Genomic DNA, 25,381 nt, shown 5'->3' on the forward strand with positions numbered 1-25,381 from the left:
ACCTTGGGGTGAATAGACATTTCTGTATATCTCTCTAGAAAATATAGCACAATATTCCATTGCACTTTTTACTTCTCCCAGTGTTTCCTGGGATCTCCCAATTAACCCTTCTATGTCCCCTCACGGTATATCTTTATCTCCGGGGAAGAGATTAGCTTCTGGGGAAGCAACTGTGACCAACTTCTCAGTTTTGAAACATTGCCATGACCCCAGCAAACCAAGACCATCAGTCACCTTAGGAGGAACCCTCACCAAGGAAGGGACAGCTCACTAAGGAAGGGGGACGGGTCCCTGTCCTGCTAGTTTGGCCTTTGAGAACAAAAGGACCAGACACAGGTAAAATCTTGTCACAACAACAGTTTTATGAGCCGAAAGCCTGTAGGTGAACAGGGGCTACCACGACAAAGCAGCCATCCTTTTGAAAATATAACCGCACAGTTCCATGGTAGGCGTGGCTAAGCGATGGACTCAGCCAGCTGTTCCCTAGGACTTCTGCAACATCAACGTAACTGGTAACAGGCTGGTAGCAAGCCAGGTGCTAATGTATTCTCCAAGAAGCAGGAAGTGTCTTGGCACTGTGAGGCCATTGGGATGAGTAGAGACAAATACAGGGCAGCACGTGATAGGTAGGCACTTGAGGCTCTGTCTGACAGGGACAAGCACCGGCCATGCCACTTGAGCCAAAGCCACCGGAGCAAATAGTTGGAACTCCACTGGGTGTTACCACACGAACGAATGGAGACAGCAGCGTTGCCTTAGAAGTGGCTGTAAGACCTGCTAGGAGAGCTGGTCCAGAGTCTGAGAGGACTGCAGTGTCCACAGGGGAAATCGCACACAGGCATTGTTGCATGGGGAGGCAGTGCTGAGGCGAGAGTCACCAGGCCAGAGCAGACAAAGAGCTCAGGACACTTTTTGTCCAGAGGTGGACAAAGGGGTCAGGACACTCCCCAGTCAGGAACTGTTGGATTAGTTGGGCATGATTACCAAGTCCCTGGCCCGGGGAGGACAGATCTCTGTGGGTCAGGTTGCCTGATGCTGCACATGCCCCTGTTCCAAGTATGTTCGATTCAGTCCCAAGTATTTTCAGTGGAGAGAGCAGTGTTAGGATACAGGTGTGTGCCTCTTCCTTGCTGCTGCTGGTCCTAGTTCCTGTTACCCAAGTGCAGTAGCAATGAACATATGCCCACTTCAGGGCAGTGAGGATTTAGAATGCACTGCTGCCTGGATTGCTCTGAGATGTTACAGCATGTTAGGGTTGAAACAGGACTTAGAACCCCAAATGACGAGTGTAAGGTGTCATCAGGCAGGAGAATGGGGTAGGCAGTCTCTAGGGAGAAGGCCACTGTGGTCAGATGCAACAGGCCCTTTCCCGTACTCTCTCCCTGTAAGGGTCCCTGCCAAGGGCAGTGGCCAGTAGAGAAATTTTGTTTCTCAAAGAGGTCAGTGGGGTGCAAGCAAGATTTAGAGGAAGCTTCTAGAAACTTTTATTGGTGGGTAAACCAGCAAGCGGGGTGGGGGTGGGGGTGGGGTGGGGGCTTGCTTTCTCATTCATCGGAAGAGCAGAGGAGGACCACCAGGAGTTGGTTGGTATTGGGTGTGGCTGATGCAATCGTCCACCGTAACCAGACCAGCTCAGGCCATGGAGGACACCTGACTTCAAACTTGGGATCGATTGGAAGCCAAGACCACATATTTATAAGTGCAGTGTGAGCCAAGGCTGGACCTTACAGGCAGGATCCACCTAGGGCAGGAGGCAGACCCATAGAGCATCCTGTTATAGCCGTTCCCCTACTCCACAGGAAACCAACTGTGGTGGGTACTGCACTCTGGATGACATTGCAATTAGCTCTCCACACCAGCAGGAATGTCGGAGCACTCAGAAATCCACAGATCAGTGCCTGAGGAACTCAGAGGGTGCTAGGCTGAGGCAGTGCCCTCCGAAGGCAAGACCATGGGGTCTGGAGAACGGTCAGTCAAGATAAACCCAGCCCTGGACCAAGTTGTGCCAGAGGGAGTCATGGGAACTCTTCCAGGACTACTTGCTAAATTCCAAAGGGACGGGGACAGCAGCCCGTGTGCTCACAGGGGCTTCGTCACAGGCCTTATGTACAGCAGGCACCCCGTAAGGGCTAAGTCAGGGAAATGCCCCAAAACAACCATTTTCCAGCTGGGTACCTTTAAGAGAGCTGCATACTGGTGACCTCCTTGGAAACGGGTGACACCATGAACCTGTTAGCATCCTGATCTACGTACATCTGTTTTCTGGGGGCTAGGGGGTGTTCCCCAGTATGTTTGTCACACAGAAGTTTCCGTGTGTGAGTGACAAGCTTGCAGCACACCTCTAAAAGACTCCTATCATTCTACAAAGGTAAGAAAGGCCTTGGAGGAAGAGGGCAGTTTTCCGGAAGTCACAGAGCACAAGGGTGGCTGGGTTGGGACTACAGCATAGGCTCCTCAATCTGAAGGCAGTGAAGATGCTGTCTGGACAGTCTCAGGGGTCGTTTCTTCACACAGTGGGGACGTTGCTGTCCCTTTGACATGACCTTGAAAGCAAAGCCGGCTTACCTGAGCTAAATAGGATGAATTCAAGTTCACCTAGATGCCAGGGTCAGCAGGACACCTCTTGACCTGTGTACCCGTCTCAATATATGTGCTCGCTGCCTATGGCTCCTGTGTGTTCCTTAAGGCCCAACCTTTTGGTCATCTGCTTGTTGAGCCAGGCAGTGAGTTACTGAGGCTGCACGTCATCCCGTCACCACTGGAAAATTTTTACAAATGTTTCTTGTCCGGATATGCCCTCTCCCAGTCCTTGGGTTCTTGAAAACCAAGGGATGTATTTGTATTTTTTGGTACTATGGTGCTGGCTGGGGGTGGGATGGGGTGGTGCTGAGTCCAGGGCTACAGGAATCAGCAGTTACTTAGGCATCAAGCGCACTGCTGAGCTCTAACAGCTGATGAGTGGGCAGATCTTTCTAGGGATCTCAGAGCGCTAACTCTACAGTGGGCAGAGAGATTGACTGCCCTGAGCCATGGCCAATGTCCTGTCCAGGATCAAGTTTGCGGGCAGATGCTGTCTAGACAGTCCAACATGCTCATTGCTAGAAGAGGGGGGCCTGGGATACACACACAGTATGTTCAAAGTCGCACAGAAGTACAGAGAATCCATGCTTACCGAGAGGTGTGTTAGCAGAAGGGCACTCACTAACTCTAGAACGCTGGGAGAAGGAAAAGCCCTCGCTGTCCAAGGAAGCATCAAGACAGAGGCCCAAGTCCTTATGTTCTGATTCACAGCCTGGCTGTTTTTCCACTCATGATGACCAGGAATAGACACTACCCTTGCCACCCCGAGGAAGCTTGGGCTGCTGGCCGAGTAGCAAAAGTCGGGGGTTTTGATGGAGAGGGGACTTGTCAAGGATCCTTGTCCCTCTTGGTGACACTGGTATTAAGTCAATACTCAAGAATTCTGCCCCATTGGACGTCAGGGCCTGTGAGGTGGTTTCTCCCCAGAGGGTGAATTAAAGTAGAGGCTTTAAAGTGACGTAGGGAAGGGACTTGGCCTCTTCAAAAGGGAGCCTCTGGGAAAGCTGCTGGGTAGTTGGAGGATCAGGGCAGGGCACACGGGCTGGGAGCAGAGTGTCCATATCCTGGTGGGTCTGCAACTTGTCTCTTCATTGAGCTGGTGTTCTGTGGAAGCAGCCCGCCTCCCCACCATCCTACTCCAGCTCCTAATACAGACTGCATATCCCTTAGAATCTTTGTGGGGCGGTGCATCGGCTCAGAACCCATAAGACCACCCCTCCCAATGGGTTGCTTTAATCAAGATTTGTCTCACCAAAAAGGAAATGTTGTAGGGTTTCACGTCAGGGTCTTAGGGACTACTTTTGGAGATAAAATATGAGAAGCTAAGACCTTAGGGGTAATGGATTTATGGGCTCCATAACTTCTGCCTAGGGATTCGGGCTAGTGTTCTTCGTAAGTTCCGGACATACTTGTGGGGAAGCCTGAGGGGAGAGGGGCAATGTCCAGGCAGTTTGACACTACTCCAGGGGTGTCACATGGAGCTCTTAGATTGGGGAGGCCCCCTGCCCTCAACTCCTGCTTTGAAATTTCAAGATTCTTTTATTCCCTTCCACATCCAGACACACTGCATGCAGCCAACCCTGTTTTTCTATTACAGAGAGGTTTTCTGTCTGCCAGGCCATGTGGTGTGGTCACCTGGCTAGAGACTCCACTATCCCAGAATGCAACGCACACAGTGGTGCTCCTCTAGCCTCTCCATACAGACGGAGGGAGTCACTTTATCCAACAACAGAAGGTGTGTAAATTACTTAAGTCTGCTTTCTTCACTGACTCCTGGGAACTTGCCCATTCTAGACTAATTTTGCAGACCACAGCTACCATCTTCTGTTTTGGCTGGAAGGGAATCTATCTCCTATGGTCCTGCTCACATCTTAGACAGGAAGCCAGACTTTATATCAGGGATATGTACTCAACTATTAGGTGGGATCGATTGCAAAGTCTTGGGAATGATGGTTCTCTAGTTGGCTTGCTAGTGGGATTTGAAGCCACTGGGATGTTACCATGGAGACACAAGTCTATCCCACAATGCAATAGACAGAGGAGGTTTCTTGGTGCTTAGAGCAAGCTTGTGGTTTTTGTCTTTGATGGGGTTTTCTTGCCTACCTCCCTCCCCCCCCCCCCCCCGCCCCGGACTGGGACATTGCTATCCCTAGTACAAGCCAACATGGTCTTTCTCCAGGGAAAAACTCATCTCTCTCTCTCCCTCCCTCTGTGTGTGTGTGTGTGTGTGTGTGTGTCTCGCTATACCCCAGGAGTAGCAGGACCTGGAGTTTCTTGAAGATCTGGATGGGAAGAATATTGGGTCTATTAAAAAAGAAAATCTATCTCACCCTCTTGTTTTGTAGAAGGGGAAATTGAGGCCCTGATGGAGCAGTGACATCTAAAGTTAGTAGGTGGTAGCAAGGCTGGGATGAAATTCAGGCCCAACCTACTGCCAATCCAAGGCTCTTTCTAGCAATACTCTATTGGCTACGTCTTTCAAAAAGTTCCCCTATCAACCAAAACAGCCCATCACCCCCCTCCCCGTCCCCTACACATAATTGGGGTTGTAACAGAGCATATTGAACTCTAGTTTCTCATCCCAGTGTCGCAGGAGCACGAACAGCTGTTGAGCGGTGGACTTGAGCATGCTCTGGGTTCGGCCCTCAGGCAGCTTCTGCTGCTCCACCCAGGAGCTGGCCTTGGCAGCCACCAGCTCCCACTCGATGATGTAGTTAGCCGAGCTGTGCTCCAGCCACGCCAGCGCCACCGCAGTGGCCCAGAGCTTTCCCGTGTGTTCCAGCAGTGCACTGGACTCCGGGTCTGAGCCGTCTTCAGCTTCAGACTTCAGGGAGATGTCCTCACAGGGTGGGGGCGGGGAGGAGAGACTGGCGCAGTCCTGCGGACTCTGGGTCTTCAGAGTCTCCTTGCTGCGGCTGACAAGGGTCATTCGGAGGCAGGAAAAGGGTGAGGTCCACTTGAGTTTCTCCATGGGGATCTGGATGGTCTTGCAGAAGGCTTCATTGAGCAAGAAGGCTCCGGATGCCAGCTGCAGAGACACCTACGGGCAGGGATACAGTGAACCTCAAACTTCTCAGCCCATGGAGTGCCAGGCCACACAAAACCCAGGTCCACACAGTCTGCTGGTTCATCTCCTCCTGCCCTCTCTGCTCATCTGGGGCATTTTCAGGATACCCCAAGTCAGAGGGACATACCCTCACTTTATCCTCCAGCACTGAGAGATAATCTCTCTTTCTCAGCCAAATTCACTCATTCTCCTGCCTCTAACCTGCATCTTCCCCTGTACAGGTCCTATTTAGCCACTGGAAGTTTCAGGCCTGTCCTTCAGACTCTAGTCTGCTCGTCCCTGTCTCTGCATGCAGACCGATCACTCTCAACTCCTAAAAGGCCTGGCAGTTCCCCTGCCTGACCTCCTCACACCTTCCCTGCCACGCCTCTCTTTCCTCTCCCACAGCCTCAGCCTCGAAGCCTGGCACTCAGAGGGACCTCCCTCCACAAAGTCCAGATTCCACATGCTCTGAAGGTCCAGATCAATTTCCCAGTCCAGCCTCTGATTTATAAAGCTTTTCACCACCTGGCTCCAATTGCCTGCACTCTTACCCCTTGACTCTAACCTCTAGACACAAGTTGCATCCTCTCTAGGCCTTTGGCCACGACTCCTCAAGATTCAGGTCTTGGCTCAGCCACTGCCTTCTTCCGGAAGTCATACACCATTCTGTCAACACTCAGGCCTCAGGGTCACACCCATCAAAGCAAACCTCTCCTCTCACTGTTCCCAAGGGGTAGGATTGCCAGGTTCCTTGTCTGGCTTCTATTGAACGCGTTATCTGAAGAACTTTCTTCATCTCATTCAAGGTCATCTTCTCTGAGCTAAGCCTGACTCACCTAACACCACCGGAGTGACTGTAAGTGTAAGTGCTTGGCTGTCCCGGATATCTGGGGATTCCAAATGATGCTATGCACGTACCTGGGTGTGAGCGGAGGGAGCTGGGAGGGGGCGTACCCAGACCGTGCCTCTCTTTCACAGACTTATGAGGCTCAAGCTCAGAACCCCCCCCCCCCCACCGGATGTGGCAGGACCTGCCTGCCTTGTTCCTTCACTCCAAGCAGTGGGCTGTAGACACAGGCTTCTCTCTCTCCCATCGCATACTGGGACACTTATAGAGCTACTTTCGAAGCCAGGGCACGCCCTTAGGATATGACTTTAACTTACTGTGAAGCACATCAAGGCTTGTTTTAAGTACTGAAAACAGACATGTGGCTATTGTAGGACAGTTCCAAGGCAAAGGTAACAGAGCGCAGAGGAGTTTCTTGCAGCTAATACCCACCTGACAGCTCCCTCTGCCTTGGTGGCTACTTGGATGGGGAGTTCTAGGAAGCTCAGGAGTGTTTTGGGTGTTGAGACAAGAGATTCTTCCCTGGGAAGAGGGCATGGGCATGGGCAGGGGCTGAGCTTGGGAGCGGGGGAGGGAGCTGAGTTCCGGAGCTCACCAGGGGTATGTAGTCGGAGTTCTGGTTGCCTGAGGTTGCCTCTGGAACCTTGGGCGAGGATTTGCTGAGAAAGCCTTTGGTAGCTCGGCTCAGTAGCTTGGGCTTGTTGATATTCAACCTGTGCAGATAGAAACAGGTTCTCTGGTCATCCCAGCCCTCTTGGGCCTACTCAGAAAGCACTGAAAGGTGGACCCAACAAGATGGGGTCCTCCAATCTCTTCACTTGACAGCCAAGAAAATGGAGGCCTGGAGAAAGCAAGAGGTGGCCCTAACTCGTCTCTGAGCAACAACGGGGCTTCTAGTCCATCTATGGATACCATGTCCTCCCGAGTCCAGTGATGGAAAATTTCCTATGATAGTTGTGGCTATTAATACTGTCAGGTTGACAGGATCTAGCATCAACAAAGAGACAACTCTCTGGGCTGACCAAGGAGAGAAGATCTACCCTGAATGTGGGTGGTACCATCCCATGAACTGGAGCCCTGGACCAAATGGCAAAGAGACAGGAAGATGAACAGAGCATCCTTCTTCTTGCTTCCTGGCTGCAGGTACCATGTAGCTAGCTGTCTCAGGCTCCTGCGTCCAGGACTTCTGGCCATGATCAACTGCGCCCTCAAGCCAAATAAACCCTCTGTAAGTTGCTTTTGTTAGCTTTTTATTTTTTTTTTAATGGAAAAGAAAAAAAGTAACTATTTATTGGCTTTCCCAAGGGTGTTTCTGTTTAAAGAGACCTTGGAAATTGTGGAGGGCTAGTTTGGCAGCTTGAGACCTGGCACACTGTGGTATCTCTAGGCCACAGGGCATTTTAGCATCCTTGAGGTGAGACTGGCCCTGCCTTTGACATCAGGAAAAGGAAGGAAAGCATCATGTTCTCAGGGGGAAATTCTACTTACTTAGATCCAAAGAGAGACTCCGAGGCCTTCGTGGAGGACAGAGTACTGGTGGACAGGTTTTGAGGGGGACCTGGAGAGTCACAGAATGAAGGACTGAGTCTGGATAGGTGCACTGAGTCACCTCCCAGCTGGGGAAGCTGGTTCCGAGTCGGCGGAAGCTTGACTATGTATAGATGGCGCCAGGATGGGAACTGATTGCTAAGCACTTACATCCCAGGTCAGGAGACATAGGTAAGAAGCAGGTGACAGTTTCACAGCAACCACCCCATTTCCAGATTAGACACTGAGTTGACAACCCCTGCTAGAAGATACCATGCTGGGTGTGATGGGAACAATGCCCTCCCCCCCAAGCTAGAAGATGGGGGCCCCAGCTCTATAAAAACCTGCTAAATGGACTTTGGAAAATTGTTCCCCCCCATTTAAGCCTCAACTTCTTCATCTTTAAAATGGGGGACAGCCCTCTCCATCTCTCGCTGGCTGTTCTGAGACATCAGTGAAGGTCTGGGCACTGATGTCTCTGCTGGTGCTGAGACACCTACCCCCATCTCACGTTCCACGTCATAATAAGAGAGTCAGCCCCAACAGGTTGCTTACCTTCTGCCGCAGTGTTCTTCTCGTGGCCGGGGGATGGGGTTTTATTGAAGGTTGAAGTAAGGCTTTCTTGTAGGTCTGTAACAGAGGATGCCAGTGGGGCCTGGGCACCCCTTACCCTTCCCTGCATGCTCCCATGCTGGGTTCAAAGTCCTAACACCTCTACTCACTATGCCATGGGTCCTTGGTAATGTTACCTATCAGTCTCCAGTGTAAATTGGAGTTAAGGACACCTGTCTCACGGAGTCAGTGGAAGAGGTCAGTGAGACACTACTCAGATAATGCTTAGTGCTTTACCAAGTACTCGCTAAGTAGTTAACCAAGTACTAAGTGAGACCTCAAACTGCAGACCCCACAGGAATATGAGGCAAATGAGGGAACGCTTTGGGATGGGGTATGGTGGGTACCTCCTCCCCAGGTCTGTCCCCACTGATATTTATTCCAGGTTTTCAAGTGGCTCCAGGACATGGCCCCAACTCGTTAGAAAGCTTTGAGCCTCAGTTTTCCCTGTCTGTATAATAGGCATGATAAGCATGGTTCACAACCATGGACGTGGTGGACTGAATGAGAAGCATCCCCGTTGATTCATGGAGTTGAACACTGGGTCCCAGTTCGTGGGACAGTTGAGGGGAGATTTTGGAACCTTTTGGAATCAAGTCTTCTGGAGGAAGTATGTTACTATGGGGGGTGGGGCTTGAGGTTTTGTATTCTCACCTTACTTCCTGCTCTCTTTCTTTCTGCTTCCTGTGTGTGGATGAAAGCATGACCGTCTAGCTTCCTGTCCCCGCCCCCCCCCCAACCACGGGAAAGCCTGGGAAACCCTGCTCTTGTCACCAAGATGGACATCATCCATCTGGAACCACCAACCACAACAAATCCTTTCCTCCCCAAATTGCCATCCTCAGGCCATTTTATCACAGGGACAGAAACGTAACCAGGGCAATGCTGCATCAAGATGGCGACCATTGGGATGTCAGTCTGGCAGTATGGTGTGACATAAGGGAGGTCCAAATTATAGAAGAGAAGCTCAAATACAAACATGTTCAGCAAAGCCCTTCTCTCCCCAAAATGAGGGGATGGGGCTCGTCACCACAGAGCTCAGTGTGAGGACGAACTAGAGGCAGAGAGACTGAATGACTGAGGTAACCAGGAGGTAAACACAGGCTCAGTTAACCTCACTGTTCACAGCCAAACCCTGAGTCTAAGCCCTGATTCCATTGCATGCTGGATCCATGACCTTGGGTGAGTCACTTGACTTCTCTGAGGCCTGGTCCTCTTTTTTATTTTATTTTATTTTATTTTATTTTATTTTATTTTATTTTATTTTATTTTATTTTATTTTATTTTATTTATTTTATTTTTTGGTCAGTATACCAGCTGGTTTTGTGTGTCAACATGACACAAGCTGGAGTTATCACAGAGAAAGGAGCCTCCATTGAGGAAATGCCCACATGAGATCCAGCTGTAAGGCATTTTCTCAAGTAGTGATCTAAGGGGGGAAGCCCCAGCCCACTGTGGGTGGTGCCATCCTTGGGCTGGTGGTCCTGGGTTCTATAAGAAAGCAAGTTGAGCAATCCAGGGGAAGCAAGCCAGTAAGCAACCCCTCCATGGCCTCTGCATCAAGTTCCTGCCTCCAAGTTGCTGCCCTGTGTGAGTTCCTGTCCTGACTTCCTCTGGTGATGAACAGCAACATTGAAGTGTAAGCTGAATAAACCCTTTCCTCCCCAGCTTGCTTGTTGGTCATGATGTTTTGTGTAGGAACAGAAACCCTGACTAAGACTGCCAAGGAACAGAAAATCTTTTAAGATGCGTGTGAGGGGTTCTGAGTTGTGAGGACAGAGCTATGTAAAGGTGACCTCTCAGCATGGGCCACTGGCAGTCTTTGCTAGGGAACAGAGAGGGATACAGTAAGCTGAGGAGCTAAAGATGTGGGGTGTGAAGGCAGCATAATAGGAAGTCAGGGGTGTGTGATTTCAGTGGAAGCTGCAGCCTGCCAAGGACTGAGTCCCAGAGAAGGAACACTTAGACTGGAAAGTTCCCATAAGCACATTGGCTGGGCTCAGCAGGTCCCCTGTGATATGGGGCACAGAGAGACTAAGACACTGTCCTTAATTCTGAAGAGCGGCTCGGAGCGTCCAGTGTTCTCATTTTTCTTTTACTAACTCTCCCCTCTGAGGAAGCATTCTGACAGTGTGGGTGGCAGACTAAGATCAGGGTGTGGCCTCTGGTGTCCTCCCCATGTTCAGAGGAGAGCAGGATGCCCCCATGTGTGTGAAGGGTTGTAAGGAAGGCGTTGGGATGAGTACAGGCTATCTACAGAAAGCCAGAAAGACAGGCATGGGTAAAAGATGCCGAGCGGCTAGCTCTGCATGTCAACCAGCTCACGGTCACACAAAGGTCACGCCACAGCCCTCTGAGCACCAGGCAGCCAGGTGCGGGCTGAAAGGGCGGTGCTGGGAACACAGAAAGCAGCAGATGGTGGGACCCCCGGGCAGCTGGAATGGCTTCCTTGGTCATTGCTTTCTCCTGCTCATTAGGTTTCTCAGAACTTGGTGTCTGGGAGAAGCCTGAGGCTGGAGGGCAGGCAGCTGAGGGTGATGGGGGGAGGCAGGAGGGGGGAGGGAGAGGAACACTGTGCAGCAAAGCCAGGCAGAAAGGCTCTCTGTACAAAGCCATATGCTGGAGTTATGCCGATCCTGTGGGCCTATGGTCATCCTCTGGAACCCAGGCCTGCCCTTGCCCACCCCTTGCTTAAGGGTCTACGATTGCCAACTCAGAGAGCAGCCCCTGAGGCCTTGGATGCAGGGGTGCCCCGGCTTCTGAGTCACCATGAGATGGCATTTACCTAGGGTCTGGAATTTGCTGTCTCCTGCAGCCGAGGAGTGCTCTCTGATCATAGTTTGGGGCCTTCCAAGGCCAGGGGAGAAGCCCTTCCACTGTCGGGTCAGGTTCCGGAAGCTGAGCATGGCACCTTTGTGGAGGACAAGGGAGGACAGGGGATCAGGCGCGTGTGAACCTGTTGGCTCCTGCCCTTTCCCCAGTGCCCTTGGCAAGGAAGGAATGGTTCTTCTGCCTTTCAATTAACCTAAGGCAGCCAAGCATGGCATAGCATAAGACTAGGCAGTTTGGGGCCAGAAAAAGCTGAGTTTGAGCTCTGGCCCCATCCCTCACTAGGTGGTTGGGATGTGAACCCCTCTGAGTCTCTCTATCTGGAGAGTGGGGATACTGGTAAATATAACTGCTGACATACTGTGAAATGTCCCATGTCCCAGCCCCCTCCTCCTACACAGGTCTGTGAGGTCCCAGACATTGCCAAGGGAAGGCAGAGGGGTGGAGCCAACTCTCCAGAGAGGGTTGAGGAGGCCTCATTCTCAGAGGACACTAGTCTGTCAGTTGTTCCTTAAACATAAGAGCTGTGTTGTTGGGAAGATGGCTCAGTCAGTAAAGCGTGTGAGGACTTGAGTTTGAGTCCCAGAATCCACTTGAAAAAGCTTGGTGTGGTAGTACACACCCATAATCTCAGTGCAGGGAGGCAGAGGCAGGAGGATGGCTGAGACTCACCGTCCAGCCAGCCAGATAGCCTACACACTGAGCTTTCCGATAACAAGGCTGTCTCAAAATAAAAAAACAACAACAAACAAACAAACAAACAAAAAAAGCCAGCACTTAAGAAACAACACTTGACCTCTGGCCTCCTTATATGTGGCCACATACATAAACACACACACACACACACACACACACACACACACACACACACACGTCATGCACCTACAAATTCACAAGTAAAAACAAAATTCTAGTCTCACTGGGGAATACATTTGGAAAAGCCAAAGCCCACAGTCCCTTCTCCCAGCCTCTAGATATGAATTAACACTCTAAGGACTCTGAGACCTTCTGCATGGGGAAAGCTTTAGCTTTATTTAACCAAGGGTCCTTGAATGCACTTCCTGACTTGATAGTTTCTTTTTTTTTTTTTTTTTTTGCACTACAGAGCTATTTACAGGCTAAGAAATGAGGGGTTTGTTTCCTAGCACACAAATGGGGAGTGCTGGGGCTTTAGGATTTGGAGTAAGAAGTGGCCTGGGGTCCTCATTCTGTACTATACATGCCAGCCACAAGGTCAGAGATGGGTGGGGGACGATGGAGAGAGAGAGGGAGGGGAGAGCGAGAGAGTAGCTTCCCTGAAACAGGAGTGAGGCCATGGCTGGTGGAGAGGCTGGTCCAGTGCCACTGGTCTGAGCTGGAAACGGGATGTGGGAATGAGGGATCATTTTGGTAACACGGATAAGGGAAGGAGACTGGAAGGGTGAGGACGGGCATGCCTGGCTTGTAATCATCTTCATGGAGGTCTGGGGAGAAAGGAGGAGAAGGAGGAGAAAGGGAGGGGGAGGAGGAGGGGGAAAAAGAGGAGAAGGAGGAGGAAGAAAAGGAGGAGGAGGAAGAAGAGCAGGCTTGAGAATGTAGCTTAGTGGTAGAGTACTTGTCCAGCAAGCCAAGGCCCTGGGCACTAACAAACAAAGAGACAATCACTAAACAAACCACTAGCCAACTAAGGACAACATCTTGCATGTGGCAAGAAAGTGGAATTCAGAAGAGAAAGCCCTAGACTTACCAAAACCAAAACCCAAGAAGTGGTCCCCACACAAGTGCTTCTAAACCTGTGGGTCAGGACCCCTTGGAGTCGAACGATCCTTCCACAGGGGTCAGCTATCAGATAGCCTGCATATCAGATATTTACATTATGATTCATAACAGTAGCAGGATCACAGTTATGAAGTAAAAACGGAAATAATTTTGTGGTCATCCTAACAGTTGGGGGTTACCACACCATGAGGAATTGTATTAAAGGGCCACAGCATTGGGAAGGTTGAGAACCGCTGTCCTACATGGATACACCAGACACCAAAGACATACACATGGACATCACAGATGACACACATGGACACATGCACATAGATGCCACACACACACAGCTCACCACTGGGCATATGTGGAAATCAGAGAACAACTTTCAAGAGTCAGTTCTCTCTTAAACCAAGTGGGTTCCAGGGATCAAACTGAGCTCCTCAGGCCTGGCAGCAGGTGCCTTTCCCTGCTGCGCCATCTTGCCAGTCCCAGGTTGCAATAAATATAGATACAAATATAAATATAAATAGTATGGAAGAGTGAGTGAGAACACAGGCTTTGGACCAGGCTACTGCGATTAAAAGCTTAGATCTTCCGGTCCTGCTGTGTGATCTCAAGCCTCATCACTAAACCTCCTCTGCCTCAGTTTCCCATCTGTAAGATGGGGCGATAAGAGTTACTTTGTAGAACTGCTTCGAGGGTTGGATGATCTAAAATCTACTTTAGAACATGAACCAAGCATAAAACACCAAAGAAAAAGCCAGGGTGTCCCACACGCTAGGCCAGCACTCTACATTTGAATTATATCCCTGACTCTCCTTTTAATTTTTTATTTTGACACAAGGCCTTGCTAAGTTGCCCAGGCTAGCCTTGAAAACTGCGTGTGTAGCTCAGGTAGCCCTGGACCTGCAACCCTTAGGTCTCTATCTTCTGAGCAGCCATGATGACAGGCCTGTGCCATCAGGCAGGGCCTGGTGGATGATGGGATATCCCTACAGTGGAATACAGTATATTATCAAAAAGAGTGTCTAAGTATTCCTTCAGGAATGGACTATTTTTCACACCCTTAATTTGAAAAACATCGTATGTATAGGTGTGTTCCAGCTGAGGCAACTGCATGTGCCACGTGATTTCCCTCCATGTAGACAACCCATTAGGAGAAATCAGGATGGGTGTGGCAGGGAGGAATAAGCTCTCCTGGGTGCCTGTCACTGTGGCGCATCTGTCCCATTGCATCATTCTAGACATTTTGGGGCTTCTTACAAGGAACCGGATCATTTCTTGTCCCTCCTGAGGAGAACAAAATGAAGTAAAGGCATTTTGCTCCTCTCTTCCTCTGTGGCTGAGCCTCCTGTTGGGAGCCTGCTTTTTCCTGTATCTTAACCCTGCCCCGTATCTCAGCCCCTCCCTAAGCCTGTGGGCGGAAGTGCTCCAGCCCCTGCATGCAGGCACGCAAGCACGCATGCACATTACCAGAGTTGGGGTACTTGACCACCGTGGGCAGGTACTGCCTCTTGTTTATGTCCACAGGCACGAAGGCTGTGTACTTGCTGATCACGCTGCAGGCCTTGCTGGTGTGCACGGCGTTCACCTGGTAGCGGCGATTGGACCCTGTGGGAGGAAGCGCAAGGGTCACGGTCAGGGGTCAGAAAGTCTTGCTTGGCATGGAGACTCTGGAAGTTAAAAGGAACGCTGGGTTAGCAGTCTCCATCTTTGGGATCAAGTAGGTCTTGAAATCAGTGGCCTGCCTATGGGCTAATTAAAGACATTAAGACAAAAAACAAACCAAACCAAAAACAAACAAACGAACAAAAACCAAAATAAAACACCATTTCACAAGCTCAAGGATATGTTAACATAAAACCTTAAGTCATTATCTTAGAATAAAAGACAGCTAACTCCTTTAACGTGTTTATTTAAAAGGTGTTATGTGGTGTCTGTATTGTATATCTGAATCTTGCAGGTAACTAATGGGAACCTTGTGACAGGGCTTTGTGGGTTCCCAGACTAATGGGACCTGCTGCACCCCCTGAGAAGATTGAAAAGCTGTGGCCTGGGTGATGGCTTCATGGGAGAGAGTGCTCACTAAGAACTACTGAGTTGTGTCCCCAGCACACAGAAGCAGCTGAGTGTGGCTAAGTCACCTGTAACCCAGTGCTGGAGATGCAGGGGAACCGGGAGGCAGGAGGATCCAGGCTGCTTGCTGGCGGGGGGGGGGGGGGGGGGGGGGGGGACAGCCTTGCCAAAAAGGCCCAGGCAATGAGAGAGACACACACCCGGAATCTACCTGCCCCCACCTCCACAAGTGGCACAGCCCAAAACACACACACACACACAGCACAGACACACAGTTACACATAGACACACACAGACATACAGAGAGACATTCACATACAGACACATATAGACACACACAGAGACAGACACACAGACATACACAGACACACACAGACACACACAGAGACATACACACAGAGACACACATAGACACACACAGACACACACAGAGACATACACACACAGACACGAGACACAGACATGCATACAGATATACACACAGACATACACACACAGACATACACACACATACACACACAGAGACATACATACACATACACACACAGAGACATACACACACAGATACACACAGACACACACAGAGACACACAGAGACATACAGGCATAGATAGATTCTCTCCTCTCTCCTCTCTCTCTCTCTCTCTCTCTCTCTCTCTCTCTCTCTCTCTCTCTGACTGAAAACCATAGAAAAAGAGTCAATGCTTGGTCACACAGCAAGTTAGTCAGAACCTGAGATTAGGACTCAGGATGACCTGACCCAGAAGTTCACACCCTCTTGCTGCCTTGATGCCTTCTGAGGGCTGTCCAAGAAGCCAGGGCAATGAAGGGGGGGGGGTGTATTCATGGGAAGAAAAGAGAACCATGCATTACCCCCAAATACAAATAAAATACGAATCACATAGTATGCAGATGAAGCATAAATTTAGAACAAAGGAATGCTGTACTTATCTCTGCTCTCCAAGTGTGTCCTATTGAGATTTCACTAGGCACGTTCCGGGGAGAGACTGCCCCAGTTCCTGAACTAAATTAGCTGGAGACCCATCCCTGCTATACAGGGCTAGGAATTCATGCGTGTCTGAACAGGACTTATTTAATTAGCTGTGTAATTGTTTGATTAATGTTGGCCCCTCTTAGCCAGTGTCAGGTGCTCCTGGGAAAGGATGCGCCTACTTTAGTCTACGCTAGCCAGCACTCCAAGGCGTCTGTGGGGCCAAACACTAGTCTGGTCCCAGCTGGTGGTGGGGACGTCTGTGGGGCTGATGAGCATGGGCAGGATCTAGGCTAGGTCTAGCTCCCCCTTTCCGTCCCCCCGGAGGGAAAGGTTCAGCCTCAGAGGATCTCCTACCGCTGTTGGTTCTCCAGAGCCAGACATGGGTCACTGAAGAGAAATGTGGGTATGAGGGGGCATGGGGGTGGGCGAGTGTGGTAGGAGAGGAGGAGGCAGGAAGAGAGGAGGATGGGACACCAGGAGAGTGAGAGAGATGGAGAAGGCCAGAGCCGGGGAAGGAAGGGCACTGCAGGTTGTGGATTCAGGCCCAAGCTCCATTTAATGTGGGGCGAGACGTGGCGGAGGGTAGGCTCCGGAATCAGCTAGTGGTGCAGAGGTGGAGACTTGGCTTCAGCAGGGGAGTGGTAAGGGTCGGAGGCAGGAGAGAAACGGTGAATAGTGTGGAGCTTGTTGGCGAGGCTAACCTAGGACTGCTACCCTTAGGTTACTAAGACAGAGTCAGGACTTGGAGGGCTTTGGGTGTGGGTGGGAGTTCGAAAATTAGGGAAGGGATCTTGGGAGATAGGCGTGGCACTAGGCTTCTGAAGGGGCGGGTCTTAGGGTGTGGGCGGGGCTTTGGAAAGGGGTAGGGCTTGCCTTGGGCTGTGGGAAGGGCACTGTGCTGCTCTAGAGACTACTGCCAACCCCAATCCTGGTCGCTCACCAAGCTCGATCTCGTCTTCCCGCTCTGCCAGATGCTCGAATTCGCGGATGATGGCGCGGGCCGCCAGGTGGTGGAAAGTCTCGCTCCACATGTCAGCGTTCTGTGTGTCCCCCCTTTGCAGGGCTGGAGGCTCCAGCTCGAAACTCACTTCCCATTGCATGCGCTGGTTGTCGCACAGGCCTTTGACCAAGGCCTTGCCCAGCACAGGGCTTGGAGTGGCGGTTCTGCAGGGACTGGCATGCTCCTCTGACTCAGCCATGGGCTCCAAGTCTAAGGGTGTCTCCAGTTCGAAGGTCGAGGGACAGTGGGCTGGCTCTGTGGCTGGAAGGACAAGAGGGCTGAAACTGATGCCAAACAGGTAGCCATTGGCAGAGAATGTCATCCCTCCCCTGGGGACAGTCACTTCTAGGAAACACAAAGGCCATCCCGCTTTAGGGACAGATCCTTCCTAATGTACTAACACACAGGTGGCTTTGGCTTGTCTCAGAAAGGGACAGATCCGCTTTTCTGGAAGCTTCTTAGGGGCTGGACAGATGGGGTGGGCCCAGAAAGGTTCTCAGAGCAAGAGTTTCATAAAGACATAGTGACAGGCACTGGTACTCTGTCCCTGTCATCTGAAATTGGGCCACAGCCTTCCTGTCCCCTCGGATCCTGGACCTTGGTCACTTACTCAGGTCCTCAGAGCTTCGGCTGTTAGGGGCAGACTTCTGGCTAGAACCGCGATCCAGCTCTCTCACAGGGCTCCAGACCTGGGGCTCCTGGCCAAAGAACCTCTGGCAGCCTTGAGGCAGCAGGGAGGGCCTGCGGGCTCCGGGGCCATGAAGTTTGGGGCCCTGGCTCAGGTTACGGCCTCTGTGGAGTAGGTGCTAAGGAGGAAAGCAAAGGGCACAGGGAGGGAGGGAGGAGGAGGAAGAGAAGGGGGAGGAGGGGGAGGAAGAGGAGGATGGCAGGAAGGGAAAGGGGGATGAGGATGGGAGATGAAGAAGAGGAAGAAGGGAGAAGGAGGGAAGGGTTATGGAAGATGGGAAGGAAGGGAAAGAGGAGGGGAGGGAGGAGGGAGAGGGAATGAGGAGGACAAGAGGAGGGAGGGATGAGAAAAGGAAGGAGGAGGGAAGAGGAAAAAGAGGAGGGAGGAAGAAGAGAATTAGGAGGACGGAAGGAAGAGGAGGGGGAATAAAGGAAGAGAAGAAGAAGGGAAGGGGGAAGGGGGAACGAGAAGGAGGAGGGTAGGAGGGAGGAGGAGGGAAGGAGGAGAGGAAGAGGGCGAGGGGGAAGGAGGAGGGGAGGAGGAGGGGGAGGAGGATTTAAAATTTCTTTATCATGTGTTTTTTGTGTGTAATGCAGTGCACAGAGGACACACACAGGAGTTCTTCCACATGGGAAGAGGTGATAGTGGCAAGAGCCTCGTTCTGCTCCCCCCACAGCAGCTCCCTCCTCTTTCTCCCCCCCCCCAGGTCAGGCCTCTCAGGGACCCAGGGACCCATGCCTTAGTCCCCACCACCCTTGAGAAACAGAAACCAGAAAAAATCCAGGCCACGGGTCAACTCCAAGGCACAGAGAGCCATGTACCATGGATAATTCCAAACCTACTTTCTTTTCTGGCAGAAAGCTTAAAACCTTTTTTGTGTGCAGTTAAAATTATCAACCCTTCCCCATATGTCTCTCCATATGGTGTGCTTAAAAGGTCTTTCCCACCCCCAAGAAAATCTTCTGGAAGTTTTGTTATTTTTGTTTGTGTGTTTTAAGGCTTTGATTCATATGCAATGTATTTTCCTGTGAGGAGATAGGAACCAGCTTTTACTTTGATTTTCCAAATGCCACAGACCTCGGTGCTGTTTACGGAATGCAGTGGGGCGTTCTGTAGCTTATCGGTTCGATATACTATCCTTACAGAGCTAGCATGTGTGTTTGGCTTTGTTTGTGGACATTATAGTCTGTTTTGATAATTTCCTCTATCTGTTCTTGGGCTTGTTATAAACAAGCATCCGAAAGCCAAGGGGTAGATGGGAACTATCCTTGCAACATGTATGACGAAGTTCTTGTTTTTTTTTTAAAAAAGAAAATGCTCTTGGTATAGCTTGAGCTTCCTGAGATTTCAGGATCCCTTGTGTCCTACCAAACCATTGGTTTCTGTAAAAACACATGCTTGTTTAAATAATATTTTAAGATTTCTTTACCATGTGTTTTTGTGTGTAATGCAGTGCACAGAGGACACACGCGGAAGGAGTTCTTCCACATCATGGGACCCAGGGATTGAGATGGAACACCAGGCCAGGTTCCTTAGGTGCCACAGAACTGCTGCCCAGGGCTGGATATCAGGACCATGACTGCCCTGATTTGCACTGCAGAGGCTACAAGACTGGGTAGGGCTACCATGCTGACTCACACTAACATCCTAGCAACATTTACTAACCTACCCAGACTGCCTTCCTCCTCACAACACAAACGACATGCCCACAGCTACACACAGGGGAAACTTCTTCCAAGCACAGAAGACATCCCGTCCCCATGACGTATGTGACCCATGGCCCTAAACTGCAAGTGGCACCCTACTTACTGACCAGCCCATTAGCCCCCTCCAGGTGTACTCATTAAACAGTGATTCTTATTCCGATCTTACAAAGAAAAGAAAGAATTCCCTTGCATGTAATTGGAGGGAAAAAGTCAAAATTAGAATAGCAGGGTCTTCATCCACAAGTGGTGTATCTTGAACATATCAGTTAGCCAAGTGGAAATGTTTAGAGCCGTGGTGAGTTAAGACAAGTCACATGTATTCCATAGTAGAGACAGATAAATATCTAAATGAGTGTCGATGCCCAGTATGCCAGGGTCTCTTATAGTGGGACAGACTGGGACAACAGGCTGTATATCACCAGACTGAAGTCCATGAGCTGAGACAATGATCCTACTTTTACAACTTCAACCCTTTGGGAAGCACGGGGTTACAATGGTCTGTGTTGTAGTTGTTAAAGAGTAAACAGGTACAAGCTGTGCACATTTGTTACAATATGGATAATCAGAGTAAAAATCTGGAAACAGTTCGGTGAGGTGGCACATGCCTTCAATCTCAGCACTTAGGATGAAGGGAAGCAGATCTCTGAGTTAGAAGCCAGCTTGGTCTATGCATAAAGTTCTAGGCCAGTCAGGGGTACACAGGGAGAGTCTGACTTTAAAAAAGAAAAACGGTCTGGAACCTACATCTCCATCAGCAGGGGAGAATGTATAGGTTATGGTATATCCATGTAATGGAGTATTACACAACACTGAAAAGAAGGATTTTTTTCGTATCACTGTGGGAAGATATTTGAGAAACAAAAATCTCCTTAAAGGTATGAGAGATCTCAATGTCAGTCTCAGAAAGAGACTGTGATTTCACTATATATAAAATTGAATTCAAAAGGCATTAATAGGGTCAGTGAGTTGGTCCCAGTTGGCACCAACACTGACATCCTGAGTTTGGTTCTTTGTACCCACATGGTGGAAAGAGAGACCTGACTCCCAGGAGTTGTCCTCGAAGCTCCACATGGGTGCTGAAGCGTCCACACTCACTTGCCTACCCAGTCATATACCCAGAGGAAACAAATGAGATCAAAACGTATTTAAAAAAGGCATTAAGACGGTATGTTGGAGGACAATTTGCATAAGTAGCTATTAAAATATGCATGTGTTCTGTATATATGTGTATGCGCATGGTATTTCTAGAAAGACGTCCTCGGAATTAAGTGAGTGTTGCTGTAGGGGAGGGAGACTTTCTTTGTACTTTAAACCCAACTGAACTGTTTGAAGGATTTAATTCCAAATGCTGAGTATGTATTACTTTTGTGATGGAAGACCATTAAGCTAAATTGAATTTCCTGTTTCTTTCTTTCTTTCCTCCTCCTCCTCCTCCTCCTCCTCCTCCTCCTCCTCCTCCTCCTCTTCTTTTTTTTTTTCCGAGATAGGGTTTCTCTGTGTAGCCTTGGCTGTCCTGGAACTCTGTAGACCAGGCTGACCTCGAACTTAGAAATCTGCCTGCCTCTGCCTCCCAGAGTGCTGGGGTTACAGGAGTATGCCACTACTGCCTGGCAATTTTCCTGTTTCTTAGACCACACACATGTCCTAGTAGGGAATGACATAACCACTTAGCAGGTGGAATGATATTTGGGGATATCAGTAAACTTTGGGGGCCCTTTTATGCTATTACGTATGTATTAGTATGTATGGGAGGTCTGCCACCTCATAAGAGGGATATCTTTCTGTCTCTAGGCCAAGGACTTATGACTCGGGACATGGAAGTAAAGGAGACTGGCCAATTTTAGGGTGCCTCTGAGGGGGTTAGTTACCCAGCTACAACTCCCTGACCCCTCCACCCACACGAGACTGAGATAGTCTCTACTGACATCAGCATCACCCACGCTGGGTCAGAGAGAAATGGACTCTGCTACAGTTTCCATGGCAACAGAGTCATCTACACACTAGCCTTTCACCCATCCAGTCTCTGGGAATCTACACACACACACACACACACACACACACACACACACACACAGAGAGAGAGAGAGAGAGAGACAGAGACAGAGACAGAGACAGAGACAGAGAGACAAACAGACGGAGAGAGACAGACAGACAGAGAGGTGCTGGGGAGAGACAGTGAAGGAGAAAGCCAGGTGAGAGAGGAGGAAGGGATAGGGAGCAGATTTGAAAGAAGGGCAGCCAGCCTCCCTGGAGTGCTCAGAGGACACACGTGCTGTTGAGGAGCATCTGCTACAGCCAGATGTTGGGCCAGGACCGCACCCCATACCCACTAATGCCTCCTCTACCTTAAGTCAGCTCCCCCTCCCTATCTGCTGGTGGATAGCGGCTCATCCATCTACACACAATTCTCCCCATTTTGTAGATGAGGCAGTCGAAGTTCAGAGAGGTTCTGAAATGAGGAAGAGTAGGCTTGACTCCAAGACTAACTAACATGTCTTAAGCCCATCAGGGGTTTCTGGAGAAGCCCAGTGGAGAGTCCCCAGGGGGCCGGGTGGTATGTGGGCTCATTTATACGTGGAGTTGGGAGGCATGACGAGGTTGTGGGAAGTGGGCGGACACACGAGGCCATGGGCAGGCTGCTTTGACCCACATACTTAGGACAAATCCCCAATGCTTTCTGTCCTGAAGAAAATATTTAGCATAGTGACATGGTTTAGCATAGTGGTCTCAACTGGGTGGCTTTTATTTCCTGACTCTGGGGACAGTCTATCATGCCTAAGACCAACCCCCCATGGCAGGGCCTTGAGAGCAACGATGCTGAGGTTATGGAGGGCGGATCTAGCAGGATACTGGTGGCCCTTCCTCTGGTGGCTCTGACTCCTGTTTCCTTGGCCTTGAGTGACTGTCCGGCCACGGAAGGAGCCTCAGTGTGGTGGAGAAATAGCAAAGGTCTGGAGGGCAATGGCTTCCTGGGTCAAATCCACAGGCTGGCCGTGTACTTCTGGGGAAGTCGACTTACATCTTTGACCTTTAGTTGGTGGCACATCTGTAGCAAGTGAGGGTGGCTGGTTTCCAAATGTCCTCCTCTACCAGGTACCACAAAGCCTAATGACAAGGGTCTATACAGGTACCCTGTCCCCAGGGGGAAGTGCTGTGTGCAGGGACTGGGCAGTGTCTAGTGAGCCTCCTGATTGGGAAAGCATCATTAGGAGTTGGCAGATGAAGGTCCACTAAGGATAGAGGGGTGTCTTACTAAGTCAGCGATGACGCAGTCTGAGGGGTTATTAATAAATATACTTCAAATGAAAACTAACACCATCCGCTGGAGCTGTGCGCTGCATTCTACCTGATTCTCAATGCTCTCATGTGACAAACACCCATTCTTGTTCTTGTGTGTGACCATCACCAAGCCCGGCTCTTCCCAGCGCCTCCCACCCTACCCATCCTAGGTACCTGCAGATCAATCTGCCACTGCTGGCTCTCTGAGCTGCTCTCATTGGCCAGGTCTTGCACCTTGGCTTTTCGCAGTGGGTATCTCCTGGCAGTCCCAGTGGGGTCGCTGGCTGTGGTGGTCCTTGAGCAAGACTTGTGGCTGGAGATCTGGTTAGTGCTGTATGCCCTCCGCCGTCGGGAGACATCCAGACCTGGGCAAGGGTAGTGAGAAGGGAGTTATCAGGGTCGAGGCTAGAGGGGGAAAGGAAGGGGCTCAAATGCCCGCTTCCTGCTTTGAGATGTCTTACGGTCCTGTTTTCTTACAGAAATGTGTGCAGGTGCCTCCCTTAACATCCAAAGCCTTGCCGGGTCTAGCCATAGTCTATCTTCTCAGTAATTGTTCTTTCCTCCTGTGTGTGTGTGTGTGTGTGTGTGTGTGTGTGTGTGTGTAGATAGGGCCCAGATTTGACATCAGGGATCTTCTTCAATTGTTTTTCCACTCAACTACTTTTAAATGGGTTCTGGGGATTCGAACTCTGGTCCTCTTGCTTGTGTGGTGAACAATTGATTTGTGGTGAGCAATTAATTGATTTGCAGAGCCACTCCCCCCCTGCCCAGTTTTGTTTGTTTATTATTTCATGTTGAGTTTAGTCAACACTGCGGGATGCTTCACAGATTTGCCTGTCCTCTCTATGCAGGGGCCATGCTAACTTCTTCCGAATCATTCCAGTTTTATATATGTGCTGCTGAATTGAGGCGGGATCTCTTCCTGATGGGAGCTCACCCATAGGCCAGATCAGCTTGATTGGCAAGCCCCTGATATCCCCCTATCTCTGCCTCTCAGTACTGGTGGACACTAGGGATCCAAACTCAGATTCTCATGCTTTCTTAACAAGCACTTGGCCCACTGACCCATCTTCCCAGACCCTCCCACCTTCTTTTAGAGCTGGGTAAGTAGCGAATGACCAGTGCTCTCTATGTGCCACGTCCTCACGACTTTGCTTGAGTGCTTCTGATACCAAGAACCCCCTCTCCCTTCCCTCAACCTTCACACCCTCCTCCCAGGTCTCTGTATCTTGAACAGATATGTTTTTCTCTCGTTGGGGGCCCCTGTTGAGGTCTCTGTTGCTCTGATTTATCAGAGTTAAGGTCAGCTGTGCCTCTGTGACTAAAGCAGGCTCTTGGAGGGCAGCAGCTGTCCTAACCCTACGTCTCCTCCACCCCAACTCTGATCCTTGTCAAATAGCTGGTGCATGTTCTCTAAGAATAGCATCAAACTCTACAAAGGCAGCTAGGTCTAGGCTGACCAACTCTTTAGCATCCAAGATCTTAGCCAGTGGCTGAGATTCCAGTCTCTGTCTCCTTGTCTGTACAATGGGCGTCATCATATCTACACCCTGGTCCCAGAGATGGTTTCCAGAGCAGAGGACCCACCGTGATGGGCGGGGGACTCTCTGTCGCATGGATGGACATCTTTGCTCTGCCCCTGATTGAAGTTCTTGGCACCGTTTCCACTGCCCGGGCTGAGTCCCTCGTCCTGAGAGTGGTAGAAGACAGAGCTGCTGGACTCCTGAGCATGTGGCATGCCACATCTTCGCCTTTTGTCCTGGCAATGGGAGAAGGGTGAGAGAGGAGTTAGACTCAGCAAGGACTTCTGTGGGCAGCCAAAGGTGTGGAGTGGGGCTGGGGTAGGAGGCCGCCTCTGAGGATCTGGCGGAATAAAGAAGGAGAGCTTGAGTGTTTATTTAGAGGATTGAGGCTAACTTCTGATCAGGGGATGGCTAACGTGGAGCTGGATATTGTGGTTCACATCTGGGATCCCAGGACTATGTAACTGTGGTACAGGGCTAGCCTGCGCTGTATAGCAAGTTCTGGGCCGGCCTGGGCTACAAAGTACAGTTCTGTCTCAACAACACAAAACAAAAATAAAAGTGTGTGTGTGTGTGTGTGTGTGTGTGTGTGTGTGTGAGAGAGAGAGAGAGAGAGAGAATAGAATCCCTTCTTATTTAAAAGCACTGACTTCATGCACTGCAAATTTCTAGAAATGTAATTCTAAATGACATTGTCTCCTAATAGGTAAACTGTGTGTCCTTTGATTCTATTCTTCACAATACAAATGCACACACATAAACACATAGCATTCTTTTGGAGGGCATGATTTATTTTATAAAGAAATCAGACCATGCACATTTGTTAGTATATTGAATTTTGTCCTGCCTGCTAACCTCTTCCCCTCTGCCTTTCTAATGTTCCACTTTTGTGTCATGGCTTTTTGTCTCCACCATCAGCTCTGTGGTCGTC

At 50.1% G+C, this 25,381-nt stretch overlaps 1 protein-coding gene across 1 annotated transcript in view; it reads right to left on the reverse strand.

Moving 5' to 3' along the window:
- Nucleotides 1–5,110: 5,110 nt before the first annotated feature.
- Nucleotides 5,111–25,381, reverse strand: part of Vwa5b1 (von Willebrand factor A domain containing 5B1) — a 43,446-nt gene continuing 23,175 nt past the window's right edge. The window contains exons 12-21 of the mRNA XM_052175714.1: nucleotides 24,515–24,686; nucleotides 23,102–23,292; nucleotides 17,865–18,060; nucleotides 17,195–17,509; nucleotides 14,658–14,795; nucleotides 11,419–11,526; nucleotides 8,559–8,633; nucleotides 7,965–8,034; nucleotides 7,072–7,189; nucleotides 5,111–5,620 (exon numbers count right to left, since the gene is read on the reverse strand). Coding sequence (XP_052031674.1) covers nucleotides 5,111–5,620; nucleotides 7,072–7,189; nucleotides 7,965–8,034; nucleotides 8,559–8,633; nucleotides 11,419–11,526; nucleotides 14,658–14,795; nucleotides 17,195–17,509; nucleotides 17,865–18,060; nucleotides 23,102–23,292; nucleotides 24,515–24,686 — 1,893 coding nt within the window. The remainder of the gene's footprint in view (nucleotides 5,621–7,071; nucleotides 7,190–7,964; nucleotides 8,035–8,558; nucleotides 8,634–11,418; nucleotides 11,527–14,657; nucleotides 14,796–17,194; nucleotides 17,510–17,864; nucleotides 18,061–23,101; nucleotides 23,293–24,514; nucleotides 24,687–25,381) is intronic.

This window comes from Apodemus sylvaticus, chromosome 3 (assembly GCF_947179515.1).
Source record: "Apodemus sylvaticus chromosome 3, mApoSyl1.1, whole genome shotgun sequence".
Classification (NCBI taxonomy): Eukaryota; Metazoa; Chordata; class Mammalia; order Rodentia; family Muridae; genus Apodemus; species Apodemus sylvaticus.